At 41.6% G+C, this 13,829-nt stretch overlaps 2 protein-coding genes across 4 annotated transcripts; both read left to right on the forward strand.

Annotated features, from left to right (window-relative positions):
* The first annotated feature begins 190 nt into the window (after nt 1-190).
* On the forward strand, nt 191-11,375 carry slain1a (SLAIN family member 1a). 2 transcript variants are annotated; one of them, XM_085764784.1, is made up of 9 exons: nt 191-832; nt 2,311-2,447; nt 5,243-5,359; nt 6,684-6,794; nt 6,963-7,112; nt 7,589-7,924; nt 8,624-8,812; nt 8,941-9,271; nt 10,429-11,375. In XM_085764784.1, the coding sequence occupies exons 1-9, from the start codon at nt 378-380 to the stop codon at nt 10,502-10,504; spliced, it is 1,902 nt and encodes a 633-aa protein (XP_085620910.1). In that variant the 5' UTR covers nt 191-377; the 3' UTR covers nt 10,505-11,375. The 2 variants fall into 2 exon arrangements, with proteins under 2 accessions (XP_085620910.1, XP_085620909.1); XM_085764783.1 differs by having other exon boundaries at nt 218-832; nt 5,231-5,359.
* A 554-nt stretch (nt 11,376-11,929) lies between these two features.
* On the forward strand, nt 11,930-13,124 carry LOC146965240 (uncharacterized). 2 transcript variants are annotated; one of them, XM_085764788.1, is made up of 4 exons: nt 11,930-11,988; nt 12,072-12,139; nt 12,259-12,422; nt 12,783-13,124. In XM_085764788.1, exons 2-4 carry the CDS (start codon nt 12,119-12,121, stop codon nt 13,015-13,017), a joined length of 420 nt encoding a protein of 139 aa, XP_085620914.1. In that variant the 5' UTR covers nt 11,930-11,988; nt 12,072-12,118; the 3' UTR covers nt 13,018-13,124. The 2 variants fall into 2 exon arrangements, with proteins under 2 accessions (XP_085620914.1, XP_085620912.1); XM_085764786.1 differs by having other exon boundaries at nt 11,946-12,139.
* The last annotated feature ends 705 nt before the right edge of the window (nt 13,125-13,829 follow it).

The following is a 13,829-nucleotide window of genomic DNA, read 5'->3' on the forward strand; positions in this document are numbered from 1 at the left end:
GTGCACTGTGTGTGTGTGTGTGTGTGTGTGTGTGTGTGTGTGTGTGTGTGTGTGTGTGTGTGTGTGTGTGTGTGTGTGTGTTATACGTGCAAAGCTACCCATTATAAATACTGTCTCAGCAGTGGTGTGATGGGAGTTTAACTCCAAGCTGCTGACCAATGAGAGGGAAGCTGTGCAGTCATACCAGCAGCAGCAGCAGCAGCAGCAGCATCAGTGTGTGTATCAGTGTGTGTGTATGTGTGTGTGAGTGAGACACACAGAGAGAGTGTGTGTAGTAGCTTTAAACAGGGGAATCTGGACACCCTCTCTGAATTGAATAGGACCTTCTGCAGGCAGGCCGTGCTGTGTTTAGCCCCTCTCAATGTGCTTTTTACCAAATGGAAGCAGAAGTGTTGAACCCCCAGATGATGGCAGACGTCAATGGCAACAGTAAAATCACTAACGCGGAGCTGGAGGTGTTGAAGCTTCAGGAATTGGTCCGAAAATTAGAGAAGCAAAACGAACAATTGCGGACACGAGCGAACGCTGTAAACAATTGCTCCATCGGCCCTCATCATCTCCAGACCTCGCTGTCGTGTCTGCACGGTGGCACAACGTGTCCGGGAGACAATTTCTCCACTAAATATGGCATTTCGAGTCCGACACAGTCGCATCCGTGTGCCCCCGGACCCCGGAGTCCAGCCGAGGAGCCGTTCGCCTATTTCCAGCCGACTTCGGTGTCTCCCGACGCCGCTGGGGAGGACAGCGGCGCCGCTGGAGCCACAACTGTTTTGGATGAGGTTGATATTTTGGACCTGAACACCGTGCTCCCTATCGGAGAGCCTGATAGCTGGTAACTGCTCTGTTTATATCAAATCCCCCTTCATTGCACCTGTATATGAATGTAATTCAGTGTGTTGTTTTTTTGTGGATTCATAGAAAAGCATCTGCGCCCTTTGTGTTTTTAATGAGCCACCAGCAGATGCTTCATAGGCCACAAGACTGTGACGAGCCACTGTTTTGAGACATCATGTGTAATGCGACTCTGCCATGTATGCTCTTATTGATCACATTATTGATCCCTGTGGTAGAAGAGGGGACTCACAGACACTGGTAGTAAACAGCCTCACTGTGAGGGGTTTTTTTGCAGGAGAGGGGAAGAACAAACTAGATCTGATACAAGCTTTTGGGCATCCCAGAATGCACTGTGTCTGCAGCATAGGTATGAGTTCAGAGTAAGACAGCACTGGGATGAAATTAGAAACAGTGACCCCCTTCAGCTTGTGATCAAACAGCTCGGCTTTGTGTGCAGTGTTCAGCCCCAGGCTGGACTACTTTGAAATGCTGTATGTGCTGCTGACTTGGAGAGCTCAGAGCTCGCACACTGACATGCTGACTGCTGAACCGTTTGCTGCTTTATGTATCTGATGTGATGATGTGGAAAAATGTAGCACACAGCTAAAGGGAGCGCTGATCGCATCCAGCGTAGGCTATACCCACTGTGTCAGTCCATTTAACATAACTAACTCATCCCACAAGTCAGTGTATGGCACCATGGCCTGGTTTCTTCTGCCTGGTTCCTAATCTTAACTCACAGAGGTGACACATCATTTTTTTCATCATCTAGTTTAGTTCATTGGTGGGAACCTGTCACCCCAGTGTAGCACAGTCACACACATCTAAATAGATTTGATTAGAACAAAGATCCAGGGTCCAGATTCTTCCATTTTTTTTCTGGCTGTGGAGGAAAGATCTAGTGAAGCAATGACTGATTATTTTCAGCAAACATTTGTTGTATTAAATCCAAAACTATTTTTATACATCATAGTGAAAAGCAGTATTGATTATCCTGATTCTTACAGATTGATCCTAAATTGAAGAGATAATATCCCAACCCCTACGGTGACTTATACTCACTATACTCACCTCCTATGAGTCAATGCATTAAATGAATCTGTGTCCATCTTTTATTTTAAACCTTTGGTTTCATGGTTCATGTTGTTGCCAATAAAATGTGAATTGGTCTTTGTGGAAGGTTGGAGCTTTAATGGTGTATTGGCGTTTGGATTTCATGACAAACACTCCCCTCTGCACAGAGGCAGGTTTACCTTTCCTATAAAGAGGCTTCACCTTAACCGGGTTGTGCATCTGAGAATTATTGCCATTGTAAAACTCAACCCCCAAAGATCTCGAGCTGCTATTTTATGTGGACACAGATTGTTCTGGCAGTAACATACAGCAGCTCGTTTCACCTCAGCTCTCACTGTAAAGTAACTATGTGCTATAAAGGTGTTGGGACTAAACTGTGGCTTCTTCTTCTTTCTGTTTCAGGCTCTATGTGAGTCCCAAAGCCAAGCTGAAGGGTGAGAGCATCCTCAGTCCTCTCCAGTGGTGCAGGCAGGTACTGGACCGCCCGGGGCCTGAGGTGGAGCTGGCTAAGATGACCCTCTGTCACAGACTGGACCAAGGTACCAGTGTACTACTCAGTCAGTCAGATTAACAGCCTTGCATCTGCATCCACATCTGGACATCTGTCTCTTTCTGGCTTCCTGACATGTGATTATAAGCTGTGACACACTTCACCCGCAAAATGTCTCCACGTGCAGCAGCAGGATTTCAGCCGCAGCTTCTGAGCCGTGGGAGCGTTTCACTTCACAAGGCTCAGTCGTTTCAAACCGTTTGACCGTCTAACTCGCTTGGTTTTGAATTTATTGGCTTTAGAGGACTTCAGCCAACTTCCCACACAGTTTATTTCTGTTCTAATGGAGTTGGACGGACTCCCATTCTGACACATATCACTGCCTCCAGAGAACAATTAAGATCAGTTTAAGGGATTTTGCTATTCTGCGTTTCCATTTGGCGGAACTCATGCTGTGCTGTTGGATGGAATTACAGCATGTTTAATGGGAAACAGTATAGAGGAGGGTACAGATTATAGAGATTAAAAAGCTCTCAGAGTATCACCATTATTACACTACACCACCAACAAGTGGTTTAGATATACACATACGTATATCTACGGTTTAAATGGAAAATCCATTTTAAATTCCATTTTAAATTCAGTCCATATGCTAAGCTAAGATAATATCATATTGAACAGACACATGGGAAAGTGGTATTGATCCAATAATACAGCTTTTTGTGTGTATCACCTTAAAAATAAAGGTCACTTAGTGCTTTACAACAACTTCAAATATCAATACAGGCAGATAAAACATAAAACAGGCACCACCAACAGCACCACCCCCACCCAGATCACACTCGGGACTAATAAAAGGCCAGTCTAATAAGTTTTCTTGTAAAACTATCAACAGTCTCTGCCAATTAAGTATGCAGTCAAAGCAGCAATGACCTTTAGGTTTGCATTTGGTGTAGGATATGGGCCAATAGATTCTGACTGGGTGATTGATCTAAGCGGCCACTCAGTGATGTCAGGGGTCAAAAGGTCAGCAATATATGTATAGTATATATATATGGGGGCTTGGCCATAAAGTGACTTGAAAATGATTTAGGAATTTGTCATGCACACTAGTGTCCTGGTTTCAAGCCCTGCCCTGGTTTTCATTATATTTAGAATACATGAGAAGATTTGCATAGAACAGAGTAAAACCTGATTATTCAGCTGCCTGTCTGCATGACTGTAACAGTATCCAGGCTGCTGATGGTCGGGGATGTCGCCGTGACTCCTCCACATCTAGCTCTCCAGTTTGTCATTTTTTGTGCTGACTGAGTCATTTTAACAATGTCAGTATCAGTATCCGCAGTTATTATTACCACTGCCGTTCATTAAATCACGGATAATCATAATATTATAATATTTTTTCTGACTAAAAACGACATAACTCATGTTGAGGATGCACCTCTGCTCATGGCTGATCTGGATATGTGGTTTTCATCCCATAATATCCTGTTTTCTCTAAGCACATTGGGGATGATGGTGATGTTTATATGTACTAACAGGATACTAGGAACCCCTCTTTCACAGAATCAGACTGCTAGTGTGCTACAAAATTACATTAGCTGGTGGTGGACCCACTTTTAGATGTGGTGCTTCACTGTGTCCACTCTCCTGCAAATGGGATATGGTTGCCATAGAAACCATGCTTATATTACATTGAGTTTTTTTTTTTTCTTTTTTTTTTTGAGGTAGATTTGCTCAAAACACCCTCTTATGTTGTCAAAGCACATGTATACTGTTGCACATGTCATCTGTGTGAACACGTCTCTGCTGTGATTTTTAAAATATAAAAAGAGATTTCAAATATATTTTCAGGTGGGGGGGGGGGGGGTGATCTGTTGTGTCCCCGTTGTGATTCAAATCTGTGTTTCAGTTAGTGTTTGTTTGGATGTCTCATTAGTGTGTGTACGGTTTGAGGTCCTCTTCTTTCTCTGAAGCTGTATTCAGTGAAGGTTGGCTCTCCTCCTATGGGTCATGAATACATCCTTGTCCCTGAGCTCCGGCGGCCGTTGTTTGTGCAACTCGGTGTGAATGCAAGTTTTTATCCTGTAGTCTTTGAGCCTAATTGCGTTAGGAATGCCAAATGCTCCACTCTGTCAGGTGTGTGCCACTCTGACTACCGATCAGTCAGCCTGAACTCAGTGTTTACACGTTGGAGGCACATTATCTCAACTCCGTCGTGTCCTTCCAAGTCGACTCTATTCGCTGCCAGAAAAACAACAACAACAGCGCTGCTCTCTAATTTTTTATTAGTTGCAACTAATTGCTTTAATTGTCATTTAATAGGAGCCAGTGGGTTTTCAAGCTAACCATACGCGGTTTATACTACTTATCTATAAACCTAATTATGGTTTAATCATGATAGTTACAGCCTATAAACATTTAAAGTGTTATAGCCTTGTCGCACCATGTAATTAATACAGATAAAATGTAAGCTATATAAATGTAACCTCTGCACCCAAAGTAGACTGTAGTAAATCAAATTCTGATTTTTGGGAATGAGATGTAGCCTACATGCACAATCCCTGCTTATCCTAAGACCCCTCCAGAAAAATCTGTAGTTTAGCCCAATAAGCTGCGGTATAAGCTAAACCTCGTCTTACTGTATCAGCCTCTTCTGTCTGAGCCGTGACCCAATCATTTAAAACATCAATACTGATCTGTAAAAAGCAGATTACCATTTGGATGGAGTGAGTTAGCATATAATCAATGCACTGTATGCATGCATGTGTGTGTCTCTCTGTGTTTGTTTTGCATGGTAAAGCAATCAGACTAACTTGTCCTTCGCTGCGATCTTGTGTCTAGCTAAGCGGTGGCGAGGAATCTCCTCCGTCCGTCCATACAGCTGCATAGAGGGGCTCTCCACCCTCAGCTGCCCCGTCCTGCCTTACTCTAAATCTGCTGCACTAACCGAGTCCCCAGGTAACACAACCACAACACAACATGTGTCTAACTCATGCTTATTAACCACAGCAGGGTCATCTGAGGATCATTTGTAGATGTCATGGTCTGACGCTAATGAACACACGGATGTTTTTTTTGTAGCTTAATTGGGGTGAGCGGGTTTATCACATATCAAAGAGGAGCAGTTAAAACGATACTATTGTGTCATTGATTGGCTTTTGTTGTACTGCTGCAATGAATTGATAAGTCAATGTTGCCAAAATGCCAAAGTCCAAGGTAACTGTGTGGCTCTGGGCATGACAGTGTCAGTTCATGTTTTGGTTCAACACTTTGTATTCAGACTAAAATATCTAAAAGAATTAATTAATTTGATCTATTGCATCTATTGAAATTTCACAGACATTCATGGTCCCAACAGGATACATCCTTGTAACTTAGTGTGACCCCCTGTTTTTTTTGCTCTGAGGCCATGAAAAGGTCAAATTATTTAAGTATCTACAAACAGATATTGAATTAAAACTGATTTTCTTAGTGCCCTGATGATGAATTGAGATAAAAAATTTTTAAAAAAAGTAACAGAGAGTAAAATATGTATAATCTAGCAGCACTCTTAGGTCAGTATTTACTGAATTGGACGAATCTAATGGGAGTCCCATTAATCCAAGTGTAAATTTACTAATGCTAACATGATAACATCAGAGCTTTTTTTTTTTTTTTTTTTTTTTTACCATATACTGTATATATCTGGAATAGCATTCTCCATATTCACAAAGTTACATACTGTCACACCCTGATACTGCACAATACAACCACGGCCTCCTTTTTCATTTTCACATATGTCTAACTGCCAAGCAATTCCTGCACAAATCTAACACCATAACAGAAATGTTCACAGGATGTGTAAATATCAGCTAATTAGCTTATTTTTGGACCTAAAATTTAAAGTCTGTGAAACTTCAGACTTAACAGACCATCTTCCTGGCTCAAATTAAAACCAACTCCCTCCTCGGACGTCACAGTCTTTGCCCCATTTTCCCATCTGATCTAATAAGATGGACACAAATCCAAAAGCATCTATTGCTTCCAAAATACTTTTGGAGCTCCCTGTATAAACATAACCCAGATTCTTAAACAACCTGTTACTGGCAGTTTACAGTCAGATTACAGCAAATTGCAAAGAAGAGATTATAAGGTCATGTTCTGGGACAGATGGAGACAAGCAAACTCCAATCTCCACCAGAAAGAAAAAAATCTTTTGCACGATATGAGCGCAGGTTAAGTTTAGATTGAGTGATGTGTGAATCTTTCTCTCTTCTCTGCTCTGTTTTTTTCACCTTTCAAGCCCCGTTGCCATCACCTGGTCAGTCCCTTCTCCAGCCGAGTCTCCCGCTCAGGACCAGCTGCAGCCTCACTGACAGAGCACCCACCTTCCTATCCAACTCCACCCTTCACAGTAAGACCCCAATGACAACCTGTCTTCATTCATTTCTGCAGTATCATCCACTCTGTGAAAAATATATACACACAGACTTCACATCTGTAAAGGAAACATCACCTCTGTGTGTTGACTGCCTGTATCATGTGGAGAGTAAAACACACCTCTCTCCTGTGTTTTTTAAAGACGTGGGCCGACGGCAGGCAGCCATCAGCCCCCAGTCTTCCGTGGACAGCGAGGTGGGTGTGTCGGAGCTGGAGGATGACTCCATCTCTATGAGCTACAAACTGCAGGACATGACGGACGTGGAGGTCATGGCACGACTTCAGGAGGAGAGTGAGTCAATAAATCATCACACAAATATGTCGTCTAGCATTTGTACACTGAATATAGGCCTACATCCATCGGCCATAATATTAAAACAGGTGACTGGTTTTAATGTAATAGCTGATTTATGTCGATGATTTTTGTTTTGCTTGAATTTGTCTCTCACAGTTTTCTGGGTTACTACTCATCAATATAATTAAACAATGATGCATGGCCTTCAGAAGAGACTGAAATGATGTAAAGCTGAAACTAAGACAATTGTTTGACCTTTGAACAGCTGAACTCGAGCAGAGAGTAATATCTTGTTCAATTATGCAGGAGATTTCAGGGGGAAAAAAAACACACTTTCCTGTATCAGTCTGATTCAGTGGCTGAATAATAGATGAGGAGTGCCTGCTGGAGGAAATGTATCATACACTATTTGGATTCTGGGGATTCGGGCTCGTGTTTTCCAAAGATAAAAGCCGCCATCTGTCACCTCCTAGGTCTCCGACAGGACTACGCCTCTACCTCAGCTACGGCCACAGCCGGCCGTCGCAGCTCCAGCTTCTCCTTACACTCCCTGAGGCGCAGCGAGATGGATCTGGAGGAGGAGGACGAGGACGACGAGGTCTACGACCAGCTCCCTCCCCCCCAGCCGCGACTGTTCCGCACAGGGTCTATGCAGAGGGGCAGCCTGCCCCACTCCCACACCTTCTCCAGTATCAGAGACTGCAGACGCACCTCGACCACCCCTCAGTTTTCACTCAGTGGACTCTCCCAGTACTCCGGACCCTCCAGCCTGACCACAGACACACACACAGCATACAGGAATAGCACAGGTGAGTGGATTCCTTGAATAAATGTCGTCCCGAAATAACAACATCACTGCGCTACTGGATGTCCCAGTTCGGACTGAAAGCGTCTTGACAGAATTACCCACATTTGAGTTGTCCCTCATTTCTGTCCAGATGATTTCCCCATGTGCCAAGAGAGATTTAAAGAGTGCTCTTGGTTACAGGATTTAAAAAGCATCCAAAGTTCAGGTCACTCTGCTCTGCTTCATCAGTTGCATGACTGATGTCGGAATTTAAAAATGTTTTACCCTATTTTGGGAGATACATTATGTATATAATATATAATAATATTTATTTCTTCCGAGATACCACACTTGGAAGTATGAAGCTACAACCAGCTGCTGGTTAGCTTAGCATAAACAGCTATGTAGCGTAGCGCCTTCCAAAGTTAACAATATGCACTTATCAGCACCTCTAAAGCTCAGCACATTTATATCTATATCTATCACATTATCTATATTATATCTTTGTTCAATGCATGCAGAAAACAAAAGAAAATACAATGGCTGACAATCTACAGTTTTACAGGAGGTCATGTGCAGGATTAGTCTTTGACTGGAAGCGATGATTTTCATACTTTTCAAAATATCAGATCATTCCCTTTATATTTGAAATACATTTCAAGACTTTATAAAGCGTCAACACCTGCAAAACATGATCTGGTTTGTTCATGTGGTTGCATAGACAAGCTACGGAGAAGCATGCCAAACCTGATCCGAGCTCCCAGCATGCCCAGTGTTCCCAGTATTCCATGTCTGGCTTCCCCCGTCAACCCACCCTCCCACGGCCCCTCCTCCTTACCAACGATATCCTCCTTGCGGAGCAGCCAGAGCTTTGACTCGTCCAGTGGGCTCGCGCGACTCCAATCATCCAGTAAGATTCCTGTTCCTCATGTCTGTGAATAAATCAGCCATTCATGTTTTATTGATGAGACGATATAGTGGCCATTTCAGATGTTGTTGTCATCGTGCACTTACCTTTTTCTCTCCCATGTGTTTCAGTTCCTCCCCCAGGCCAGCTCATTCAGAGAGTCCAGAGCGTGGCAAACTTCCCCACTACCCCCCGACACCCACTGAAAGCCACAGCCTACGTGAGCCCCACGGTGCAGCAGGGCCCCACCTCCACCTCTCTGTCCACCTCCGCCAGTCTACACTCCATCCCGAGCAGTGTCGCGCTGCCTCATCCCCTGAAACCCAGCAGCAGCAGTTTGGTACCACAGCCCCTGAAAGCCAGCGCCAACCAGCCGGTCCGCAGCTCACTTCCTCGCCCGGCCTCCTTTGTAGGAACGAGTGGAGTTCCACGTCCAAGCAAAATCACCCCACCCACACGCAGGTAAGGGCATCTACAACAAAACACACAGGAGCTTAACCAGTATAACACATCAAAGTCTGTTTACAGGTCTTGGGAATTAGAGGACAACAAATTTGGGTTTGGGTTTTGAGAAGGAAGGAGAAACAATAGAATAAAGAAAGATAAGCTATCTGGTCGTGCTGAATTTTTTTTTTTTTTTACTTTATTTTTATTAAAGAGAAACACAAACATTCCTTGACAACATCACAAATTATGTATGACAGTGCTAAAGACAAGAAAAAAGAAACAAAAAACAAAAAACCTTTTGGGCCCAGAAAGCTTAATAATACACATGAATGAAAAATAATTAATACATAAATAAATAAATAAATAAATAAGTGGACAGTTAAGACATTCCAGCATACTGTGGGGTTCCCCTCAGTTAGAGAGGTATCTTGCTATAGGTAGCCACCTCCTCACAGAAACATCAGACGCTGAATTTATTTTTGATATTTTGCTTTTTTACAGTTCAGTGTTACAGAAGTGCAACACTACATGTCTCGGTTTGTACTGCAAAACTTGGAATTGCACGTGCATGTGGAAACTGGATTTGGTGCTGTGCCCCAAATCCATACTACATATTAATCTTAGACTAGTAGGGTTTTGAGAATGTAGCCTGATCAGACGCAAAATGGGACAGGGACAAAATAAACTGCCCTTGAAGCAGCCAGTGTGCCCTTGATGCCTGCTTTTTTTTGTTTTGTTTTGTTTTGTTTTACATTTAAACGTTGAAAAGTTTCAGTCAAATTTCATTTTGACCAAGGTTTATTGTTGTCTATCTGTATTTCCTGTACATATTACCTTGATTGTTAGTTGCAGCTCTGTACTGTACAGTATACAATTTGGTACTATGCATGTGACACTGACACTGGTTGTGAGTGGTGTTAAATATCAAACATTGTTTGACCTTTAAGTTGTTGTGTTTTTTCCTTAGGTATTTTTTGGGGTATTTTTTGCCTCAATAGGACAGTTGAGAGAGACAGGAAATGAGGAGGCAGTGAGAGGGGGAATGAGATGCAGCAGACAAGTAGACAAGTTAACCCAGTGCCATGGTGCTAAAACTGAAAAGGATGGTTTGTGTTTTTATTTGGCTTTATCAAGGCTTTGTATTTAATTAACTGGTTTCTTTTCTTCTGCAGTTTGCTGCCTCCTCCAAAGAGTCTGGCGGCCCTGAGTGCCCTGAGGGACGGCAGCTGGAAAGATGGCTGCTACTGAACCCAAACAAACAGAAGCTCAAGAGGTGCACAGGGTATCGCTGCAGGGAACCCACCTGATTTCAGACTTTGCCGTCAGGGGGTTCTGAGTCTTGGGTTGTCATGACCCAAGAGAGAGTGACTGTTAATATTTCTGAAAAAGCACTACTCTTCAGTGAAGGACAAAGAAGAGACTGAGAACAGTGTGGGTCCAGCTGGGCTGGATCTTTACCTTACTACCTGCTGAAACACAGACTGGCAAACCATGAAACAACCTGGCAATATTCTGATAAAGAGTTGTTAAATGTGAACTGGTTCTTCTTTGATATGTGTTTTTTTGTTTGTTTTTGTCATTGTGGATAGTTAAGGGTAAGTTCATGCAACAGAAAGATAAGTTCTCTCCATTTTAAACCTTAGAAAAAATAGCCCAAGCTTTTGTACATGCTTTTAATGATTTCATCTGACTAATTTTGCTATTATTACGATTATGATTTTTGTCAGACTGTGGTGTCAGATATGAAGTTGAACCAGACATTGGAATTTTGTCACATCCTGTGCCTGTTAAAGAAAAAGCAGTGTAATTCATGTACGTTATATTTATTGGCTGGACCTGGCAGCACTTTGATCAGAATTATTATTATTAACGCATTAGAATAAATTATCTGCTTTGTTTCTTCAGTAAAGTACAACATTTGTTAATGTAAGTGTACACGTTTTATCCTTTGGCTAGTTTCTTTTCATTACTGTTTACATGACAGGTGAGATTTTTAATGTTCTTTGATAAAACATAATCGCTGCAATGATATTGCACATAGAGCCCTGATGCTTTTTATGGATGACAAGAATTTAAAGAGAAGGTGAATTTTTAAAGTGAATAAAAGCCTTTCAAAATATTTTGTCATTTTCCCCAAGTCTTTTTACTAAGATAGTAAACCTGGAAAAAATAAAAGGGATTTGTGCTAATAATCAATGGCAGAGGGGTAGTGTTATTCCACATGCACCGTTACCAGCTGATATTACACTGTAAGTATGACGTCTGTCAAGAATTTGTTAAATGATGCATTTGCACAAATAAGACAAAGGTGCAATTTTTGCATCAAAAGAAATGTCTGTATAGAGAAACTAGAGACAAATTTCTCTAAATATAATCCAACTATTACAATCCAGGAGACTCTATGTTCATCTGAAAATTAAAAGAAATATGAAGCAACATAGATCCCATTCTACACCCGCAAAATATTTATAATCCCATTCAAGACACATTAATGATACATTTCACAAGTATTTATGTAAAAAAAAAAAAAAAATACATGAAGGTATTAATATAGAAGTAAAGATTTCAGTGTTTTACACTTGTGCACATGGTGGGGGTGGTTTAACCTGACAGGCTGTAGCTCCTTGCTGGAGCCTGCAGCTAAATTGACTAATGTTTAACAGATCAGTGTGTTGATGCTGAATCTCCCCAGTAACCAAACCACACTCATCATTTGCAAACTGTACCTAAGGGTAAGTGAATAAAATCTCTGCCTGTCATAAATATATGTTGAATATTTTTCCTAAAATGATGGATTGATGGTTAATGAAAACAGATACATGGGATGTGACCTGTACTGCTGATCTTTTGGAATTTGAGATAATGCCCAACAAAGCCCAGGAGGTATGTGTGATCTGTTTTCATTTTCAATTCCAAGCATTTTGAATGAGCAAAAACATATCGTTATTTTTAAATCCTCTTACCTGTAGGTGATTTTGTACATCATTGTGTGTGTGTTTTAGGATGCTGTGATTAACCTAAAGACACTACAGGAGATTTCCACTCAGCTCGGCTTCGAGTGGACATTGTTGGCATATGAGCTTGACTTCAACAGAGCTGAGATAAGTCGCTTCCACACCAGATCTACAGAGAAGAGTGTCCAGGCCAGAATCATGTTGGAAAGCTGGTACAGTGTGTGTGCGATTAGATTTAGTCACAGTCACAGTGGGCAGATTCTGTATATTACACTTCAGATGCATATAGAGATATTTCCTAAATTAACATCAATATGTCTGTCCCTTCATTCTGTGTAACGTTTGCTCCAATTTCAACTTTTAAAACCAACAAGAATGGATCAAAACACTGAGGTCTTTAAATATTCAGATATGTGCGCAGGAATTTGATTCAATAAGTTCAGTAAGTTGTGTGTGTTTGTGGTTTTCTCTGCTTTGATTTTTAACTTTCTAAAAATTCCTTCACTCTGACACAACTTCATTGTGCTGTATCCACCATTGGCAGTTTGCTGTTCCCCTTCTTTGGTTCACAGGTATGAGAAGTCATGGGACAAGCCCAATAAGACCAAGCTGCTGCAGGGCGGGCTGGAGCGAGCAGGCAGGCGCGACCTGGCTGAAAGGCTGCGCTGCCTCCACTGGGGCCACCAGAAGCTGAGCCGCAGGGTGGAGCTGCCCTCTGCCTTCCCCTTCCTCATCACGGTGCACAAGACCATCCACAACCAAGATGCACTACGGAGGATCAATGACCTCAACCGTAGATACACCTGAGGATGGGTGCAATAAGTAGGCTACTTGTGTCTGTACTCATATCTCTGACTTTAGAAGAATGTAGGCTATTGTGTGCACCTCAAGCAATCTGAAATTAATAGACTGAATTTCACCGAATAAATGAGAATATTGTGATGCCACTACTTGTCTTAAAAGAAATTAAAGCTTTGCAATAAAGTTTGTGAAACTATTCCTATGATTCAAAATCCCATTGTTGTGTCTGAGTAACAGTACAAAAATGAAAGCCAGGGGCCTCAGGACAGTAGGTTACCTTTATAATTGATTGTCATTCATAAACAGTTTTGACCAGCCTGTTAAATTCATATATAGGCAAGACCAGTGCTGCATATACATTTCCAAACAATAGTGAAAAGTCCAGTAATGGACAGCAAAATCTTTAACAGTCTGCATCGATGGTCATTCATAAATCACTGGCGATATGTTAATTAAACACTCTAAAAGTTAATAAATAAATAAAAAATATTGAATCCATCTTTTCTGTATGTTAAAAAGGTCCAGTTTTTAGTTATTCAGTCTCTTTTTATGTAGTAATAATAGCTTAATACATGTAAATACTAATACATTTTTAAATTTCAATATATTTGCATTATCCCTGTACTGATTTTTTGACAACCTAACACTAATTGACCTACTTACACTAACCAATCAGAGACGTGAAACTTCTTAGCAAGGTTGTATGAATGAGCAGTGACCCACAGTGGAAGCCATTGCGAGGTAACCTTCAAAATAAAAGAGTACACTTTTAAATTCTGGGTTTAAAAGACTCATTTAACTCATAGAAGGTGATAAAC

The sequence above is a fragment of the Trachurus japonicus genome, chromosome 21 (genome assembly GCF_045865225.1).
Source record: "Trachurus japonicus isolate A0001 chromosome 21, Traja_1.0".
In the NCBI taxonomy this organism is placed as follows: domain Eukaryota; kingdom Metazoa; phylum Chordata; class Actinopteri; order Carangiformes; family Carangidae; genus Trachurus; species Trachurus japonicus.